The following is a 20584-nucleotide window of genomic DNA, read 5'->3' as shown; positions in this document are numbered from 1 at the left end:
ATTTAATAAATTAAAAGACTAAAACAGATTTCATATTAAAAACATTCCGTTACAAAAAAACATAATATTTTAATAACAATTCCTTTAATTTATTATTGAACACATATTATTAGATTGTAACCGATATATAACAAATGTGTAGTATAGAAAATAAAATACACATTCAATTATGCAAAAACATCGAATAAAATCGCACACATCAGGGTAGGCTGATGAATATAGTGATAAGATACTCCAATGCGCTTTTTCCTCCGAATTCTGAAGGCATTGCGTTTTGAAGGAGTGAGTAAAGAAATTAACATATAAAATTTAAATAAATATTTCAATTCATCGAGTGGGGATCGAACCCAAAACCAAATGCGTTTACAGTCACATACTTGCACCATGAATTATTTTAGATATTTTCTTTTCCCTAATTTATATATATATATATATGTATATTGTAAGAAACTATTGGAAATATTAAATAAAGTAGGAAAGGTAATAAATTAAAACAAGGCTTCGAATAATTATTAAACAACTCAAGGGAATTATTTAGCAGTCTAATAACAATATCCGGTTCTAAAGAATTAAGAACGTTAGCGATCTTCCTCTTTCGGTCACCGTTGACAGCCATAAAAAGTGCCAGCTAGTAACTAGAGTCGTCCTCATATAACGTCTATGGTAATTATTTCTAACAATATATATATCCCATAATTTGCGTATATGAGAACAGGAAGGTTTCATAATTGTGGATTCGTTATAATAATAAAAATATCTATAATTTCCTTGACGGTCTTTCCTTATTTATAGTTTGTAAATTCACGAATGTCGTCCTTACAACATATCAGTTTAAAGCTGAAAATCCAGGAATTCCAGAAAATGTGGGTTCGATTACCACTCGAGAAAATGACATATTTAACATTTTCATTTCTTCTCTCTGGTGTCGAGGCAAAGCGTGGCGTGGAGTTACGTCACTCTACAGGCAATGCCTCTAGAATTCGGTGAAAAGTGGGGAACGGAATTTCTTAATACCAGATTCCCGTTCATCTAAATTAAACTGTACTATAACTACAACAAAAGGTACAATAATTAAAAATTCATTGCACAATCATTAACAAAACTCCTAATCTCAATAATATGAAACCCAAGTTTCATTAGGTACCTACATACTTGTATGTGGGTATATTATATTTCGTATAGTAGAATGACATGACAGTTTATATTCGTCGCCCTACGAATAGGGAAACACTAATTAAGTATATATTGTTATTTGACCCCTCACCCCTCCACCCGTAAACTTTGATGTGAGTCGGAATATTTTAATTAATATGTACCTATTTTTCTATTAAACATTACTTTTCCAATAGTCATGTACTCATAATATGTGACGTAAAAACTATTTTGCTTAAAATATAAATAATATTGTATGATTATTATAAAAGAAGTACTGACATTCAGTTTAAAATCAAATTAAATAAACATTTTGAAATGTTTATCAAAACTTTTTTTTAAAGATATCGTTATACAAATACTTACATAGATGTACCTATACAAAAATAGTACAAAAATATTTTCTTACTATCTCATATTTGGGATCGTCGAAGCAATGTAAATCATTACTTACATTATAATAATTATTTTGGTAATAATAGTAGTTCTAAAGTATACAGACTTAATAAACATGAATATAATGAAAAACAAAATGACAACTTTCATTTTGTCAAAATATGTTTACATTTAACATTCAAAAAAGTGTCATTTTAATCAAAATTGGATTAAAATATTATATAGCAACTGTTCGGTACAAAGGTTTCAAAGTAATATCGAAGAGTCCTGGAAAGACAGCAGTTAACTTATCATACAAAATCTATGGAGAAAATCATGGTTCTGATGAACCTCCTATATTGCTTTTCCACGGTCTTTTGGGAAACAAGAAACATTGGGACGGTATTGGAAAAACAATGTTAAATGTAACGAAAAGGGCAGTCGTTTCTGTTGATTTGAGGAATCACGGCGACAGCCCGCACGCCAATTCTCATAAATATGAAGATTTAGCAGCTGATATACTAAAATTGTTGGAAAAATTGTCAATTGGGAAAGCCAGTCTTGTAGGACACAGTATGGGCGGTAGAGCTGCTATGATTACTTCCCTATTAGCAGTAAGTAGACACTAAAATACGAAGTAAAATTACTGAGGAGAGCTTAAATCAACTATTGAAGAAATATTATTTAAATCTATAATTTAGACGAGTTATGGTACTCAAGACAAACTATTAAACTATTATATTTCCTCTATCTCTACCCAGTATAATCCATATTAAAATAAATAAAACAACAAATACTAAACGTTTATAACACAATTTTAAACTAATACCTTTATTCTAGCCAGAAAAAATCGCTAGCCTTTTGATAATCGACATTTCACCAATATCAACCACCAGGCATTTAACACAATACTTACCCAAAGTGCTGGAAGCTATGAAAAAAGTGAGCTTTAAAAAACAGAAAAACGTCTCCAAGGCTAAACATGAAGCTAAAAAACAGTTAGAAAATGTAATACATAATAACTTATTAATGAAAGCAGTTCTATCAAATGTAAAAGTAAAAGCAGACCGCTCCATCGGTTGGGCTTGCAATGTCGATGTTCTTCTCAAATATTTCAAGTATATAGCGTCGTTTCCAAAGGACATGGAGGTTAAGAAGTTCTACGGTCCAACGTTGTTTATAGGAGGTCAGCTCTCAGAATATCTTCCGTAAGTTTTGAACTTTTTAAATCAAAACCTTAGCAACTCAGGGCAAAGCGGACAATACCTACATACCTATATTTTTTTAGGGTTCTGTACTTTTTAAGTAAAAAAGAAACCCTTATAAAATCCCTTTGGTGTGTTCTTGTTGTTTCTTATGGGGCCGCGCTTTGCCTTATTACCCCGTTTGTTTATTTCCCCGAGTAGGAATCGAACCCCAAACCGTCGCGTTAACAGCCACACGCTTGGGCTCATGGGCCACGACTAGCCTCATAACACGGAACTTATCAGTTCTTTCAAGATTTTTTAACGGAAGAACCGTAATGTTTTTAAACAGCAATAAAAATGAGTTTAAACATGCTTCCATGAACCTTTACCTTTCCCCTTTGACATATTTGGAAGATTTAAATGGCATTGCTCTTGTTTTCTTATGAAACATTTTGACATTTTGCTTATATTATATAGAATGCATTACGTTCATTAATTATTATAATACAAGCGGAGAATTCCGGCTTCACTCGGTTACGGTTCCTACTAAATGTAAAATAAATAACTTTAGACACTGTCTTGGTGTAGAGACATAAGCGTACGACTGTACGTTTTATGGTTGTGGGTTTGATTAACGGGATATGATTATATTTAATTTTTTGATGCATTATCTCGAAGGGTGAAGATGACACTGAATCTCTGTCTACCCTGCTCTACAGATAAATATAAGAAATAATATTATCCTTTTTTTTTATTTACGTTGATTTTTTTATTGTTTTTTTTTTCAATTTAGTTTTAGTAGTTTTTACTGTTTTGTATTGACCTAAATAATATCAATAATAACATTGTAATTGCAGTCCAGACGATTTACTGGGAATACGAGAGCTGTTCCCGCGCGCTGTCATCACGTACGTGCCCCAAGTCGGTCACAACGTCCACGTTGAAGACCCAAAAACCTTCATGGAGCTCGCCATAGCCTTCCTACGTAACAATAAGTAAAAGTTAATATGTTAATATATCAAGGCGTTAACTAATAGCAAATAAATTGTGAAAACAGTAATAAATGTCTATTATTTTTATTGTTGTTTCGCAGGTTTATTTTTAAGGTATAGTATTTATCTATTATATAGTAAATTTTTATTGTAAGATTAACGAAAATAATAGTTTTGCGGTGTAATTAAAAGTTTTTATATATTGGTTTTGTAACAGTTTGTATTTTTTTTATAACAATATTCTTTATACTATTGCAAGTATTAAAAACCAATACGTAAAACTAGACAAATTCTTTAAATAATCTAAAGGAAACTAGGCAAGTGTGTCTAAGAAAATCAATGGGATGCAAACACTGTTATTGGTTTAAGCGTGAAAGTATCATTTTCTCAGGTCTCGGCCCCACGCACCCAGATATGCAACGTGACGCACCTAATAACTAAATTATCTTGAAGTCGCAATTATTTGACTCGCAAGCTCTCTGACTCTCTGGCCTGGATTTAACGCTACCTATATAAAAGATTTTTACCGTTGTTTGTTGATGTTTTTCGAAGTTTTTAAAGTTTCTAAAGAGAAAAATGATAGAAATGTTTATTTAGACGATAAGAATAAGGCCAGCCAGGGGCACAAGCGTGTCTCTATAACGTGACATTTGAGGCTTCGATCCCCACTCAGGACTATATACTTACAAAGCTATTCACCTAAGAGCTAATATCAGCCAAACCTTCATAATTTTATAAAAGTGAGGGATTAAGTTCCGCCATTAATATCGATTGAAGAAACTAAAAACTAATACACTAAAATGTAAAAAATATTGTTTGCTCCTAATATGTTTGTAGGCGCTTTTAGTTTATAGGATTTAGAAGTGTCTAACAGGAAGTTATAACCAAAACCAAAATACCGTAAATATATGTCACTGTCACTGTCATTTCAATTTTGTTTCAATGGACAACATGTCAAAGTATAAAATTTTCAGAAAATAAACAATAATTACATAAAACATGTTACTTCAAAGAATTATAACGAAAGATATTAATAAAATATGCTCAAATAAATTATTAACAATGTGTCCCCGACATGTAAGTTGTACTGCAAACAATGCTGAAACCGTGGACTTGGCTTATTCCTCATATGAAAGTACAGGCAGCAGCACCGCATCTAAACCTCCAGTAATTATTCTTCATGGCTTACTTGGTTCGAAAAATAATTGGAATAGCATGAGTAAGGCTATACACAGAAATACTGGGAGGAAAGTTATCAGTGTGGATGCTCGTAACCACGGGGACAGCAAGCACTCACCTCAACATACATATCTTCATATGGCCCAAGATGTTATGAAATTACTCAAAAAACTAGAAATATCTAAGGTTTCTGTCATAGGTCATAGCATGGGTGGTCGTACAGCTATGGTTTTATCACTACTATGTGTAAGTTGTACGTAACTTTCAATTGTTGAAAAAATCAAAACATCATTATAACATTTTCACTAGGGTTTACAGAATCAACAATTAATATTTTTATATTTTTTTCAGTCTGATTTAATATCAAGTCTTATTGTTGTTGACATATCTCCAGTAAAAACAAGCCCACAGATATTTTCAATGGCAAATCTTTTTGATGCCATGGCCGCTGTGTCAATTAGATCTGGAATTTCGATGTCTAAAGCTAGAAAATTGGCTGATGAACAGTTACAATCTATAACCCCTGATGTAAATTTGAGGAATTTCTTGATCACAAACCTAATACAGACCAATGCAGGCTCATACACATGGCGAGTTAATATACCAGTTCTAAGAGACAACTTCCAGCAAAATATTGCCAGCTTTCCAGCTAGCTTAAAAGGTCTTCAATATTGTGGACCAACATTATTTGTAGGAGGTGCACTTTCAGATTACATTAGGTATTTATAATTTATATTATTTTATTCTACAAGGTTCTTTACTGAAATAATGCCATATTATCATAATAGAAACAACATACAAACTATAGATTTTTCAATGATACCAATCAAACAACAATTTTTCTAACAATTTCATACTATTTTCTGCATATGAAAGTAACAAGAGGGAAGTTACTTTGAAAACGCTCCCCACTTTCCCCTAATTTTATAGGTATAACCATATCCTCAAGTGGAGATTGTGCTCACACCCATGGGTTTACAGTCAGTTGCTAAATATTAGGTAGCACAACATGATGCCACATTTTGTCTAAGCCAGTAAGAAAAATGAAATATTAAAAAAAAACCTTATCTATATGGTTTTAAAATCAACAACTATATATTGTATATAATAATGACAACTTTGTTATCTTCACTTAATTTTTTACACTTTACACTACATATAATTTAATATTATACATATGCCTCCAAATAACATAATTTCAGTTTTAAATTACAGTAAAATGATTAAGGCAGTTGTGGTGCCGTGGCACATCTGGCTGTGAACATGCCTTGTGGATTTGATTCTTACTTAGGGACATAAACTATTATCATTTTCCCTCTCTGGTAACAAACAAGACATGAATGAGTTCCTCCACTCAACACGAAAATTTGACAGAAAGTGTGAAATGTAGTGATTGTATATAATATGCTAGAAAACTTTTTTTTTTTTCAGTAAAAATGAATTACATGAAATTCAAGAGTATTTTCCTCTGGCTGAACTTACTTTCGTTGAAGGTGCTGGTCATTGGGTGCATAGTCAAAAGCCAGAAAAATTTTTAGAAATTACAAGCAAATTTCTTGCAGAAAAATAATATTATTTACAGACAATAATGTTTATGTTCAATATACTCTTTTTTTAGATATTTTTTGTTATAATATTTATTCTCTGTTAAGTTTGACTTATTAAAGAATTAAATAGAATCTTGCCTTTTTTATCCTACCTAAAAATGTGTATTATACTATACTAGCGGACTCGGACGCGGCTACGCCTGCTTCAACTATAAGAATATTTATTAAATATATTCATGAAATTATTTTCAATTTTCAATAGAATTAGTAAAAAAATATAAGCTTAATTATATATTATTATATTAGAAAAAATTATCTGAGTTATTGAAATGAACCACCAAAAGGATTAAAAGTAACTAAAGGATAGGTATTCTTAATATTAGAAAAAGTATCTAAAGTTTTCCGTGCGAGCGTACATAGATATCGACTGTATGAAATAACTAAACATTTCTCTCTATTAAATAAAATAAGAAGAGAACCAAGATGTAGTCTAAATTAATTATAAACAGGAAATAATTACATAAAAATTAACAGTACTTCGAAAATGTATGAAAATTTATAAAACCGTCAACGTCATCTGCCCGTTCGCGTCGGTCATACTATGCCGCCCGCTAGGTGGCTAGGTCATTTTGAATCAGTGACATCTCCTTAATTATTTATTAGAATATTCTGCAGTAAACTATAATTTCAATCTAGATAAAATGTTAAGAGTGACTATTATATTTATTTTCATAAGGATGAATATCAAAATGTCGCGGTAACGGTTGCGTAGCGACGCGACGGTTGTTATTAACATGGCAGAATAAATTGCATGTCAAATTAGAATGTACTTTAAAATATATTAGTATATATGTGTAATGTAATGTTATATAGCCTATAGCACTTCTGAAGAATGCAGCTTTCATACAAAACAAAAACAATGAAAATCGGGCCAGTAGATCCAGAGATCTTAGCGTTCAAACAAACAAACAAACAAACTCTTCCGCTTTATTATATTACTAGTGGACCCGGACGCGGCTACGCCTGCTTCAACTATAAGAATATTTATTAAATATATTCATGAAATTATTTTCAATTTTCAATAGAATTAGTAAGAAAATATAAGCTTAAATAATTAAAAAGACATGCAATTTATTCTGCCATGTTAATAACAACCGTCGTCGCTATGCGACCGCGTTACCGCGTCATTTTGATATTCATCCTTATGAAAATAAATATAATAGTCACTTTTAGCATTTCATCTAGATTGAAATTATAATTAGTTTACTGCATAACATTCTAATAAATAATTAAGGACATGTCATTGATTCGAAATGACTTAGTCTTCGGGCGGCATAGTATGAGTATGACCGACGCGAAAATATTCTTATAGTTCAAGCAGTCGTAGCCGTGTCCGGGTCCACTAGTGGGCGATAAAGCGTGAAGCTAAAAAATATTGAACATTCGTTGGGATTCGAACCCATAGCTATCACATTCTATAAGGACTTCTCGACTGCGCCATTTCTGGTAACTGGTAGACTAACAATGCAATTAAATTAAATGTATTTCTAAATGAGAATGTAGAAAAGAGATTTATGTTTCCTTCCTTCCTTTTAAAAGATATTATTGTTATAAATAGTTTCATTGGATAAAACAAAATGTCTTTATGATGAATATGTTTACCCAGAAAAAGTATTTCAAGACAAAAACTAATGTAATAAACTATACATCAATTATTTATTATATTTTCAAATAAATTCAATCAAAACTAAGGCCAGTTGTGGCACAGGGGCACAAAGTGCGACTGTAAATGCGACAGGTCGTGGGATCGATCCCCACCTGAGGATATGAAGTATTTTATATTTTGACTTCTTTGCTCTGGTGTCGAAGCAAAGCGATCCGTTTTTTTCCTTTTGAGATACGGAACCTAAAGACAGTATCTCACTCATTATAAACACAAACGACGTTACATGAATAAATAAGTTCTAATAAATTTTTTTGGTCTATAATGTAAATTAAACATTACAAAAGCGACGAAAAAGTTCAGCTTTTTCTTAATTAACAAACCAAAAGATAAATAAGTCTGAATACAAAACAATTATTTATCATTTCCTCTTACTGTTGTTTTGCCTTAAATTTATCATTTCTGCGCTCGGTACTAATTGGGGAAAATCGTATAAAATGCCCAAACCAATGTAAACCCCTTCACTCCTCCATCCTTGCCGTATTCGAACACTGATACAAATATTAGTGATCATAATGGGTATTGGTATTGAAAAAGGGTTATATCTCCTTTTTGATCGCCTCGGAGAATCGCTGGTGACCCCAAAAGGCAGCGATGCGACTGTATTTAAGCTTAATAAGGACTATTTGGTAAGTATTTATAAAATTATGTTTTAGCGGAGACTTTTAGTTTGACTGCCCAACCTGCTGAACACAGAGTAAAGAGTAAAAGTAAAAAAAAACACGCGTATCAATGTAAGCCACAACTGGAGAAAATATATTAAGATATAAGTAGCGATTTCAATTTAAACTTCTTACTAAATTTCAGAATCTAGACTCCAGCCTCTTGTAGTTCAACATTCGTTTTATCGCCCTATATTATATTATTATTATTTGACTTATTTTTATTCAAATGTAAAATAATGTTATATACTTAATTCTTGAAAATAATTCATCCCAACAAAATAATTAGTAACTAATTATAACACTTACTAAAATTAATTTATATATACTTAGGTCGATGAATTCAAGAGCTACGGAATTGAAGTCAACCGTAGATACTGTGATAAGTCAGAAAATGTGATCTCATTGGAGCCTCTGAAGAAAATGCCTGATCTTTCTTTCGCAAGAGACTTCACACGTGACCAAGAATTCTCGATATTCATACCTGCTCATAGGAAGATGGCTGATGAACTTATTAATGTTTTTCTAGGTAAATATTACAAATTAAATTACCATAACTATTAAATAATGTTATTATCTATTTCATGATAAATTAAAATATATTTAATTAAACACAATTTTAGGATTTACTGTTACTTTTTACTGAGGTCATTGTGGAACAATTGTGCAATAAACTTTCGTGGAGTCAATCCCCTATGAGGGGAATGATAACATTTTAGTATTTTCATGTCCTCAATTTAGTAAGATACAAGCATGGCACTCTGTCACTCACGTAATATACTTTTTTTTAGCGTCACGCTGTGTCCCGCACACAGCAAGGCAGAGGGAACCTAGTGTTAAGACACTCAGTTCCTCATTTCTGGAGGCGTTGCCTCGGCACCAGAGCGAAAAAATGTAAATATTAAATATTTCATTTAGTCGAGTGGGAATCGTCACAATGTGCCCCTGCGCCAAACCGTCAATACCGTTCATTATAAGAGGAACTGGAATAAAAATAAATAATTATATAAAATATAATTTATTTATAATAATTTACATTTATAAATACAAACAATAATTGTGTATAATTCTCAGATGTACCGGAAAATGACCTTCAGGACTTTCTATCAATATGTGCATATGCAAGAGAAATGCTAAATTGTCAGCTGTTCTTTTACTGTTATTCTGTTGCATTGATGCACAGGTTAGTGTTTTATTGTTTTCTTAGTTTCACGCATATAGCGGGAAAGACTGATGGTACCTAGTGTAAGATTCTGTTAGCTACTTTCCCCCACTTTTCGGAGACATTGTGTGTTGAGTGGCAGAACTCAACGCGGCGCTCAGTCGAACCCACTACCGTCGCGTTTACAATCAATATGCTGACTTCCATGTTAAAAAATATTTAAAAAATTATGACATTTAAATATTAAAGCTTAAAATATAATTATAATAAATTTTAAGTATGAGTGCCCAGTCTCACTCACTCACTCACTGTCTCAGTAATGAGAGAGCATAATAATGAATCATTTTTATCTCCTTTATACACTATTTCAGTCTACACTGAGTCACTATTTATTTGTTTGTGTGTCCTGTATCCTGTCCTTCACAATATATTCAGCATATAGCAGGGTAGGGAGAGCACTTGTGTCAACTAGCAAGACACTTTGTTCTCAACTCTCTGCCCAATTTTCAAGACATTGCATATTGAGAGGTAACACCTCAACAACATGCTTTGTCGTGTTACCAGAGCAAAGGAATCAAAATAATTTATTTCTAAGAGTAGGAATCAAACCCATAGCAGTTAAGTTTACAGCCAGATGCTGTGCCACTGTGTCAAGGTGGCTACCAAATACATACAATGACTGATGCTTCTTCAGTTTATAATTATATTGCATAACTTTTTTAGACAAGACACAAAGAATATTATAATTCCAAATCTTGCTGAGGTATTCCCTGCAAAACTCATGGATTACGTAATTTTTGCCCAAGCTCGGGAATCAGCAGCAGTATGTGCCAAAGGCGGAGCGGTAAGACAATTTCTCTACTTATTTTTACCTTCACAACAATTTTCACACTTTTTATCTGTACCAGAACAAATCACAGGTTTGTAATTTGGAGTCCAGGGTCCTAGGCTATTATTTGAATAGAAATCCATTGGGTAGGTCCCATCTTCTTGTAACCATTTACTATTTTCTAATGCTACTGAAAACTCATATGGTGACAGCAATGGTTTAGGAAAGGCAGTGCCCCAATCAATAGAAAGTCTAGGACATGCCACTTGCACAAATGCATCCAAATTAAATAAAGCCAGTTTACTTGGAAAAATTTCTGATAACAATATTTTTACATATTTCTTTTCAGTGTTCTGTATTTGCTTTTCTAAGTTATTTAAAACTTTCGTGCTACCTTGCCGCCCCAAAGTTCCCAGGATAAGGCCAAACTTAGAACCACTTTGTGCTGTTGTTATTTGATTTTTTCTATTCAACTGCATCAATTTATGTTCATATGACTCTGTAGTAAATTTCTTGTCATAGGGATCATATTTATATGCAGGAATATTTGGGTTAGCGATCATAATAGATTCAAGGTGAAACCTTCCATCTCCCAAATAAATAATTATATCGGAATCCAACTTTGGGGCCGTACAACCAAGAATCTCCCCTGGTGATAATGGTTTACATTGAGGAACTGTAACTATGTATTCTTCACTTCGAAGTGTTTTCGCTACTGCATGTAAAGTTGTAACAAATTGAATTGTACTAACAATAGCCAAATGGGTTTTGGCTGGAAAATTTAACTTAATAGTTTCGATAAAATGAGATGGATCTATTTTAATATCTACAAATATATATAGCACCTTAATATTACTTGTTTGATCTATGGGTATGAGACAGGAGTGTCCATAGTGTACCAACAAATCTACACCTAAGGCGGTAGCCGTGAAATCATCAATACAGCAGGCCCCATATGTCACATCACCCATTATTACAGTGTCAGCCTCCGTAAACGTCTCGATAATGTCACATAGTGTTGTGGCAAACATTGTTAGACCTGAAAAATAATGATAGTTAGCAATGTAAACAATACTTAAAACTTCAAAAAGTAAACACTGCTTTTACTTTACCTTCTGGAAACTGCAAAGCCACCCTTTTCGAACCAAGCGATCTTATTCTCCATATTGTTTTATGCACCTCGAAATTATAATTTGTTGGTAGTGTTTCACACGCTCTATTGAGAACAGGGTCATTAAGCAACTCATCGGGTATTTTATTTACTGAACGAATATTAGGTTTAAAAGTCCGTCTTTGTCCTTCAGGTTTAGCACGCACAACAACTACATTGGGTTCTAAATTTTCCATTTTTACACTGATACATTCATTTTACTTTATTTGTAAAAGGTTATATTTTTGTAAAAATAAAAACACGCGCGAACTATTCGCAGGGCCTACGTGACTTTTCGCAGATTAATATGATTCGTTCTACGCTTTGAGTTTTAGGTTAAGGTTAAATCATTTAACTGTTTTATAAAAAATATATATTAGATATAATATATTTAAAAAATATGTTTTATTTGTAACATTTTATTATTATTTTATACTAATTAATATTCATATATTTATATTTGTTAATATATATTGACAAATGTAATTTAATGTTTAATTATTATTAATTTTATAAAAAGTACCGTATATTGAAATGCAAATAGTATAACTTCTTTCTACGGTATTAAATATTTATAATAAATAATTAAAATTCATAAATTCACTTCTTATATTCAATAATAATAACAGATTTCTTTAACAAAAAAAATAATAATATTATATTTAAAAATAATAATATACTTCACTGTTTCTAGTGCATACCAATCCTGATTCCTAGGAATTTTACTGCTACAGACAAGGATATTGAGCATCGTGTAGCATATTTTCGTGAAGACTTGGGAGTTAATCTCCACCATCGTTATTGGCATGTTGTTTACCCATACAGTGGCAGGTTGGACATTGTAAACAAAGATCGTCGAGGGGAACTTTTCTTCTACATGCATTCGCAGATGCTCGCCAGGTAAATAAGTAAATTCAACATATTTATATTATGAAATCGTGTGTATATTTCTCTATTGTTAAACATCCTATATATATTAAAAAGAATCAACTACTTTAAAATTATTAATCTCCTTAAAAAATAATATAGCAATTTTACCTATGGTAAACAATGTCTTCTTCAACTTGGCATAATTCCCAACTAAGTAGTTGTCACTTGCCAGGATCTACTATTTTATATTTTTGTAATAATAATAATAATATTAACAATTATAAATTCCTTGTGTCCTCATTCTCAACATACATTCCAACATTTCTTTATACCTGAGAACCTTAAGGAAAGAGAAGCATAATTGATATGTTGGCTTTACTCGATATAATATAAGGAAAACTAAAAGTATTTTAATGTTTTTCAATAAATTTCATGCAAAACTTTTGTTAAAAGTATAACAGAAACAAAAATACATTTAATAAAACATTACTTAGATACAATGCTGAACGTCTCAGTAACCAACTATCGCGGGTGAAGAGGTTCAATAATTGGGACGAACCAATCCCGGAAGCATACTTCCCTAAGTTAGACAGTTTAACCGCATCAAGAGGGTACGCCCCGCGGCAAGCCGACATGTACTGGCAGGACGTGGACCGGTCCAACGCTAAAGTGTCCATTGCTGAAATGAAACGGTGGAGACGAAATATTGAAGATGCTATCGCTATGGGAATGGTCAGAAACGTAAGTGTTGATGGCTTTTTCACTTTTAATATAGTTTTTTTAAGCATCACGATGCATCCCGCATGCTGCAGGGTAGCCAGAGAGCCTCGCACGCTTGTGCCAGAGCGCCACAACTGGCCCCTTTAATATACAAATTTAATTTTTAACTCGTAAAATTGTCATGCATCACCAAATTACATTTAATTTTAAAATGAAAATTATCCATTATTATGCTTCAGTGTTGCCACATTTTGTCTCTTAGAAAAGCGGGGCTTGTTTATCTCCTAAATAGTTAGAACTTTTTAAAAAAAATATGTAATTAAAAATGATTCTCAAAATTAAGGAAAAGCGGGACCAAGTCTGTCTCGCCCTGGACATTTAAGTTTTGCGCTATAAATCGGGACGTATCATCAAATTTGGATGTCTGCAACGCTAATATGGTTCTTACTTTTTATGAACACGCATAAATATAGTAAAAATACCATTCCAGAAAGACGGCTCGATGTCCCGCTTGACCATCGATATATTGGGCAACATGATCGAGGCAAGCATACTTTCACCGAACCCCGATTTTTACGGATCTCTCCATAACAACGGGCACCTTCTCACAGGATACATCCACGATCCCGCAGATCGTTATCTTGTAAGTATATTTTTATTTTAAATTAAAAATCTGTTTCACGCTGTATCCCGCACACAGCAATGTATTCACCTAGTGTTAGGTTGTGAGACCATATACAAACATGGGAACATAATTTCATTTCATCGTTCTGATGTCGAGGCAAATCGCTGCGTTAAGTTCCGCTATTCAATACAATGCCAACTCAGTGCAATGCCTCCAGAATTCGGCGGTACGGAGTGTTTAACACTAAGCTCCCTCTGACTATCCTGCTGTGTGCGGGATAAAGCGTGAAGTTGTGAAAAATTACCACGTATAGAGTCAGTCATTCGCAATGGCGATGGCATTAGATATTTTATTGTTTTCTTTATTTTCATATATAAACAGGAAAACTTTGCCGTAATGGCAGACGAGGCGACCACCATGCGCGACCCCTTCTTCTACCGCTGGCACATGTTCATAGACGACATATTCCAGAGTTTCAAGGAATCACCACATGTCCCACAATACACAGAATATGATGTATGCATTTTAAATTATTATTTTTAAATTAATTTAGTGGTAGCAGTGGTACAAGCGTGTGATTTTAAACGCGACTGGTTGTGAGTTCGATCCCCATTCGGGGAAATAAATATTTATTTAAATTTATATTTTAATTTTTTTTCGCTCTGGCAATACACCTCTAGAATTTGGCAGAAAATGGGGAACGGAGTGTCTTAACACCTCTCCCTCTGCCTACCCTGCTATGTACGATATACAGTGTTCCTTTGCTAATCCTAGGTATCAACTGCAAAACTACCACATATTTTTTTAGTTTTCAAACTGTTTCCTAATATTTTATTCTACTATACAATTTAGCTAAGCAACCCAGGAGTGCAAATAAGGGGAGTGCGAGTAGAAAACGACTATGGCGACATAAACATCCTTAAGACGTTCTGGATGCAGAGCGATGTGGATATCGCCGGCGGTCTGGACTTCTCGGAGCGAGCTTCCGTATATACTCGCTTCACACACCTTAACTACCGTCCCTTTAAATATATGTAAGTATTATGATAGATTAATCCTTTAGGGGAAATTAGCAGGCATTTATTAGGCAGAGGAACCTATTTTTTACAATACATTTCCTTCGTTTCCTACCTTCCTTCCTTCCTTCGTCGTAATCGTAGGAATCGAACTCACAACCGTCGCATTTACGGTTGAACGTAACCTGATTTTTAACCTATAGGTTGTATTTAAATGCACTAAATTTACTTAAAAACGGAAGTGTCTTAATGGGATCGAATTGTCCTAACATTAGGATCCCAAGTTCCCTCTGCCTACCTTGCTATATGCGGTGTAAAGTGTGAAGTTAAAAAAAAAATACAATCTGTGTATGTATACTTAACCGAACCCACAATCGTCGTCGTCTTTATTAAAGTGTTACTAATTTACTTAAAGCAATAAATCGGTCATTACTTTAATTTTTTTTGTAAATATAATAAAGGTAAAAATAAAATATGCCATTGTGGCCCTGTGGAACAGCATCTGAGTGTAAACACGACGGTACTGGATTCTAACTCTGTTCTAAGAAAATAATTGTTTCCATTAACCCGCCCTGATAAGCAAAAACGCGGCGTTAAACTCCGCCACTCAACACAATAACTGTGGGAAGAAGTGTCTCGCAGGATCAAAACTTGAAACTGAAAAAATATATTTATTCATTAGAATCGACGTTAATAACAAAGGCGAAAAGAAACGCGCGACCGCTCGCATCTTCATGGCGCCCAAGCACGGCGAGGGGAACGTGCCGTGGATACAGTACGCTGACCAACGGAAAATGTTCATTGAAATGGACAGATTCGTCGTCAAGTGTTAGTATTGTTTATTATTATTTAGCTATATTCATTTTATTTATATTTTAATTTCTCAAATTCATTAAAAAGTAAAAATATTAGTCTGACAATATTTGACCATTCCACAGTAAAGCCAGGTGACAACCATATAGTACGATTGTCGACGAAATCATCAGTGACTATACCATTCGAAAAGACGTTCCGTAACTTAACTTCGCCGCCGGATCTTAGCGCCGCGGCCACCAACTACTGCGGCTGTGGGTGGCCACAGCACATGCTGGTGCCGAGAGGAACGGAGACAGGGACCAAGTATGACTTGTTCGTCATGCTGTCCAATTATGACATGGATAGTGTAAGTTTTTTGTAATTTTATTTGGTAGATATACTTTTGAAGTTTTACGAACAATTTTCCCACTATTTCCTGAGAAACACTTGAATTAAAATAAGTTAAATATTTTACTTTAAGCTTTTACAGATACGTAGAGGCCAGTCGTGGCGAGTTCGATTCCCATTCGAGAAAATGAAACATTTTAATATTTTCATTTCCTTGCTCTGGTATCAAAACACCAAAACGCAATGCCTCCAGAATTCCGTGGAAAGTGAGGAACGCAAGTGTCTTAATGGGGACAGAGTGTATTAACATTAGGTTCCCAGGTTCCCTCTGTCATCTTTCTATGTGCGGAATATGGCGTGTAATCATCGTTTTATAATTAAAAATAAACAATTGTCATTAGGTCGACAACCCTGACGGATCAACAATGACTTGCGAAGAAGCGTCCAGCTTCTGCGGCATCAAGAACAAGAAGTACCCCGACCGACGCGACATGGGGTTCCCCTTCGACCGACCCACAGTAGGCGTGTCTAACGTGAAGGACCTTAACTTACCTAACATGTCTCTAGTCGATATTACAATACGTTTAGAAGACGTTGTTGAAATAAATCCACTCAATCCACACTTTTAAAAACTTTTTTGTTTTCTAAAATAAAATGTATTGTAGTAGGTATGTTAAAAATGGAAGTCTGATTTAGTGTTATGAATTTTCAAGTATTGTACATATGTTAAATCTAATAAATATAAGAAGTGACCCTCTAGATATAATTTTTAGTACATTTATTTGCATTTATTTTATTTGTTTTATTTTTTATCTATGCCACAATAGATACCTAAAACAAAGTACCTAGACCGACGCAACATGAGATTCCCCTTGCCTTCAACCGACTATCAATAGGCATGTCTAACATCAAGACCTCATCTTACTTAACATGATCTGACTAGAGACATGTTACTAACATGTTCTAATCGATATTACAATTTGAAATACGTCTAGAAGACGCTATTAAATTACTGCTCAATCCAAACTCCAAATTTGACGTCTTTTAACTTTAGCAAAGCTTTTCATAAGCAAAGATAAAACGTAAGTCTAATCATCCACATCACCTGGATACGTGGCACTCCAATACTATGGTTTCGTAGAAATTTCCTTCCATGCCCCACCGAACCGGTTTACCCGCGTGTTTCCAGGTTGGTACGATATGGGTACCTTCAAAAAGAGCGTCTATCTCCACCTCAAAGGCCGGCAACGCACCTGGAGCTCCTCTGATATTGCACGGGGTCGTGGGCGGCGGTGATCAAGTGACCTGAACGCTCGTTTGCCTTGTCCCTTTTCTATAAAAAAAGAAAAGGTGTTAAGTATATCTTTTCAAGTAAGAGGCCAGTCGTGGTGCAGAGGAACAATCATGTGATTGTAGTAACAAAAACAAAATTCATTCTTTTTATAGGATAGCCTCTATAGTTTTGGAGGTGATAGAGATAGAGCGTAGTTATTGCAGATATTAAATTGAGAGTTATATCTAAATTTATAAGGATAGAAATAAATTTTTAGAAGACTTTTTAAAATTACAAATATTGGAACGTACGCTGGACTCGAACCTGCACCAATTGCAAACGGTCTAAAACTCTAAACTCAAAAGTCAAGCCTTTAACCTTAAACTTTAACATAACAAAAATTATACAATTTCAAAATAATATTCCGTATATTTTGTCTAAAAAATGGTGGTGGTTAAAATGAAAAAGTAAAGTATAAAAATAACTAAATGTATGTGATAGTCTAATTATTAATCTTCCTATATATATAAAATCGAAAGGTCACTCACTCATCACGAAATCTCAGAAACTACATGTGCTAGGAATCTCAAATGTTGCATAGGAGTTGTTTACAGGACGTAGGTGCTCGCTAAGATGGGAATTTGAAATATTCGACTTCTAAGAGGTTGTTTTTGGGGTTGAAAGTTTGTATGAAACTTCGTTACTACAAATGCTAGGAGTCTAAAATTTTACGTGGACGTCACTTATAGGTACTCATGGAGACAGAAATTAATAATAACGTAACTCACGCGTGTGAAACCGCGAGCGGGCGGCTAGTTAATAGATAAAATCTATGCTGGAATATTTTTTTCTTTGTTATCCAAAAAAACATCTAAAATGGTCATTTAAAATGGTTCAAAATAAAAAAAGAAAAGTATAAAAACAAAATTGTAGGTGTCAGTCTATAATTATCGATAGATAAGAAATCTATGCTGGAATGAAAATTTTATGGTATATTTATTATAAAATATTGTATATTGTAAATACATTGTAAGTATAGAAAAAATGGTACGCATTAATCATTTGTAATCTGGTGGACAATCGTTAGTCACGTAAAAGATTGTAGCCCGATATTTTGACGATTTCTTTGAGGTACTAAATCTTGTATATAAGTATATAATTTAAAGTAATTCATTCAAATTCTATTGCAACAGATTTTCATTTTATTGGTAAACTGATCAAATTAATCTATATATATAAAATCGAAAGGTCACTCACTCATCACGAAATCTCAGAAACTACATGTACTAGGAATCTGAAATTTTGCATAGGAATTACTTATAGGACGTAGGTGCTCGCTAAGACGGGAATTTGCAATATTCGACTCCTAAGGGGTTGTTTTTGGGGTTGAAAGTTTGTATGAAACTTCGTTACTACAAATGCTAGCAGTCTCAAAATTTGCATGGACGTCACTTACAGGACGTAGGTACTCATGGAGATAGAAATAAATAATAAAGTAGTTCACGCAGGCGAAGCCGCGGGTGAGCCGCTAGTCTATTATAAATTAATAGTTCAACATACGTCAATAATTATATTTTAACTTCTAAAATAACGATATTGACTTTCAATGCGGAGAGAAAAAATTAAGAATCATTAAAAAAAACAAGTAATTTGCAGATGTATTAAACTAAAAACTTACCTAACACATACACTAGTAATTTCCCCTTGGAGAAAATCTTCTTTATTACAGATTTCACCATAAATTATATATCACACGATGGAAAGAGAGTGTGTGATACGAGGCACTTTAGCCTTAGTACTTCGTCTTGGCCGCGTCATGGGGGTGGCACCGCTTCGCTTCAAATCCATAGAGAAAGGATATCGAGTTTCTATATCTTACTATATGAAAATTTACAGCTATTCACTTGTAACGATTTTAAGTAAGACTTTTTGTGATAGATATAATTAATATGTTATCTGGATCGTCTTTATGTCTTTTACATAATCTATTACTCCTCGGAGACGAGGCTGAGGTGTCCACTTTTCTTTTGACTACTGATTATCACATTAACAATTATTTTTTTACAGATATTTCGCTACTTTGTGCCCTCTGTTTAGATTTCCAAAAACGCGCAATCAGAACTAAAACGATCGCCAATCTTGCTTTCCTCATGACTGACATGATTACAGCATGTTTAACTTCAAGTTTCGGAGCATATTACGGTTTTCACAGAATGGAAATTATGATGAAACATTTAAATCTTTTAGAACAGGTGGTTACACGCTCAAAGTATATTATTGTTAGTAAGAGAGCTGACACCATTTTTTTTGTATCTTAAATAAAAAAAAAATGGTGCCAGCTCTCTAAAAACAGTAATATATAGTGGTAAAGTTCTAGGACATACATACACAGGGCTGGCGCATCGCGTGTAAAGAGATTTATTAAATTTTTTTAATTTGAAATATTTTAATTTTACATTTTTACGTTTTACGTTGAAATATTTTAATTTTACATTTTTGAGGCCTACTTTAATTTATTGTAAACATATATTTTGTCAGGTTAAAAGAAATATTGGCAACAGAGAAATAAGATTGACGCCCAAGAGGACTATCTCCGTAATTATTTACCTGGTGGCAGCATTCGCATGTTTATTTACATTTGGCTACGATCTGGTTTCCAATTATTATTCAAAAGAAAGTACGTTTTGCAATATTTACTATAGAGTTTTATAAAATATGTATTTAATTTTCTACAAAATAATTTGCTTGGTAGACGTCTCGTTTTGAACCGTACCTTCCCATTTTTCACTTGGGTGCCCCGGTGTCTCCAGGGACGACACTGGGACGTTAAAATGTCCCTTGTTAGTTGAATCATGTCTCCAAAATATCCAACTGGAATAATCCAATAAAAACGAAATCACCAAAAAATTATTAGAAAGTCACCCTAAACAAGCTAAAGACTTGGTACACAAAAAAGTAAACTGGCATATTCTAGATAAA

The 20584-nt window shown here is 33.4% G+C and overlaps 4 protein-coding genes across 4 annotated transcripts; 3 read left to right on the top strand and 1 right to left on the bottom strand.

Annotated features, from left to right (window-relative positions):
- The first annotated feature begins 1709 nt into the window (after positions 1 to 1709).
- On the top strand, positions 1710 to 3761 carry LOC146540402 (sn-1-specific diacylglycerol lipase ABHD11-like). The gene is made up of 3 exons (XM_085205062.1): positions 1710 to 2141; positions 2368 to 2735; positions 3572 to 3761. The coding sequence occupies exons 1-3, from the start codon at positions 1710 to 1712 to the stop codon at positions 3711 to 3713; spliced, it is 942 nt and encodes a 313-aa protein (XP_085061188.1). The 3' UTR covers positions 3714 to 3761.
- Positions 3762 to 4615: 854 nt separating this feature from the next.
- Positions 4616 to 6564, top strand: LOC146540401 (sn-1-specific diacylglycerol lipase ABHD11-like). Its single transcript, XM_085197826.1, has 3 exons — positions 4616 to 5131; positions 5237 to 5604; positions 6317 to 6564. Exons 1-3 carry the CDS (start codon positions 4706 to 4708, stop codon positions 6453 to 6455), a joined length of 933 nt encoding a protein of 310 aa, XP_085053952.1. The 5' UTR covers positions 4616 to 4705; the 3' UTR covers positions 6456 to 6564.
- Positions 6565 to 8609: 2045 nt separating this feature from the next.
- Positions 8610 to 17123, top strand: LOC146540399 (phenoloxidase subunit 2-like). The gene is made up of 12 exons (XM_085197821.1): positions 8610 to 8784; positions 9151 to 9346; positions 9892 to 10000; positions 10703 to 10823; positions 12653 to 12858; positions 13323 to 13569; positions 14039 to 14191; positions 14555 to 14689; positions 15026 to 15207; positions 15872 to 16017; positions 16128 to 16351; positions 16734 to 17123. Exons 1-12 carry the CDS (start codon positions 8671 to 8673, stop codon positions 16959 to 16961), a joined length of 2061 nt encoding a protein of 686 aa, XP_085053947.1. The 5' UTR covers positions 8610 to 8670; the 3' UTR covers positions 16962 to 17123.
- On the bottom strand, positions 9820 to 12279 carry Dph1 (diphthamide biosynthesis 1). Its single transcript, XM_085197825.1, has 2 exons — positions 11921 to 12279; positions 9820 to 11847 (listed from the first exon to the last, which is right to left on the bottom strand). Exons 1-2 carry the CDS (start codon positions 12153 to 12155, stop codon positions 10838 to 10840), a joined length of 1245 nt encoding a protein of 414 aa, XP_085053951.1. The 5' UTR covers positions 12156 to 12279; the 3' UTR covers positions 9820 to 10837.
- Positions 17124 to 20584: the final 3461 nt, after the last annotated feature.

The sequence above is a fragment of the Heliconius melpomene genome, chromosome 2 (genome assembly GCF_056956725.1).
Source record: "Heliconius melpomene rosina isolate 202511_hmr_F chromosome 2, ASM5695672v1, whole genome shotgun sequence".
Classification (NCBI taxonomy): domain Eukaryota; kingdom Metazoa; phylum Arthropoda; class Insecta; order Lepidoptera; family Nymphalidae; genus Heliconius; species Heliconius melpomene.
This window is presented reverse-complemented; position numbering and strand designations above follow the sequence as displayed.

Coding starts and splice junctions, on each gene's coding strand:
- LOC146540402 (XM_085205062.1), top strand. CDS start 1,710: ATGTTTACATTTAACATTCAAAAAAGTGTCATTTTAATCAAAATTGGA. Junction 2,142..2,367: donor TGATTACTTCCCTATTAGCA/GTAAGTAGACAC, acceptor CCTTTATTCTAG/CCAGAAAAAATCGCTAGCCT. Junction 2,736..3,571: donor CAGCTCTCAGAATATCTTCC/GTAAGTTTTGAA, acceptor TTGTAATTGCAG/TCCAGACGATTTACTGGGAA.
- LOC146540401 (XM_085197826.1), top strand. CDS start 4,706: ATGTTACTTCAAAGAATTATAACGAAAGATATTAATAAAATATGCTCA. Junction 5,132..5,236: donor TGGTTTTATCACTACTATGT/GTAAGTTGTACG, acceptor TATTTTTTTCAG/TCTGATTTAATATCAAGTCT. Junction 5,605..6,316: donor GCACTTTCAGATTACATTAG/GTATTTATAATT, acceptor TTTTTTTTTCAG/TAAAAATGAATTACATGAAA.
- LOC146540399 (XM_085197821.1), top strand. CDS start 8,671: ATGGGTATTGGTATTGAAAAAGGGTTATATCTCCTTTTTGATCGCCTC. Junction 14,192..14,554: donor ATCCCGCAGATCGTTATCTT/GTAAGTATATTT, acceptor ATATATAAACAG/GAAAACTTTGCCGTAATGGC. Junction 16,352..16,733: donor CCAATTATGACATGGATAGT/GTAAGTTTTTTG, acceptor AATTGTCATTAG/GTCGACAACCCTGACGGATC.
- Dph1 (XM_085197825.1), bottom strand. CDS start 12,155: ATGGAAAATTTAGAACCCAATGTAGTTGTTGTGCGTGCTAAACCTGAA. Junction 11,848..11,920: donor GGCTTTGCAGTTTCCAGAAG/GTAAAGTAAAAG, acceptor ATTATTTTTCAG/GTCTAACAATGTTTGCCACA.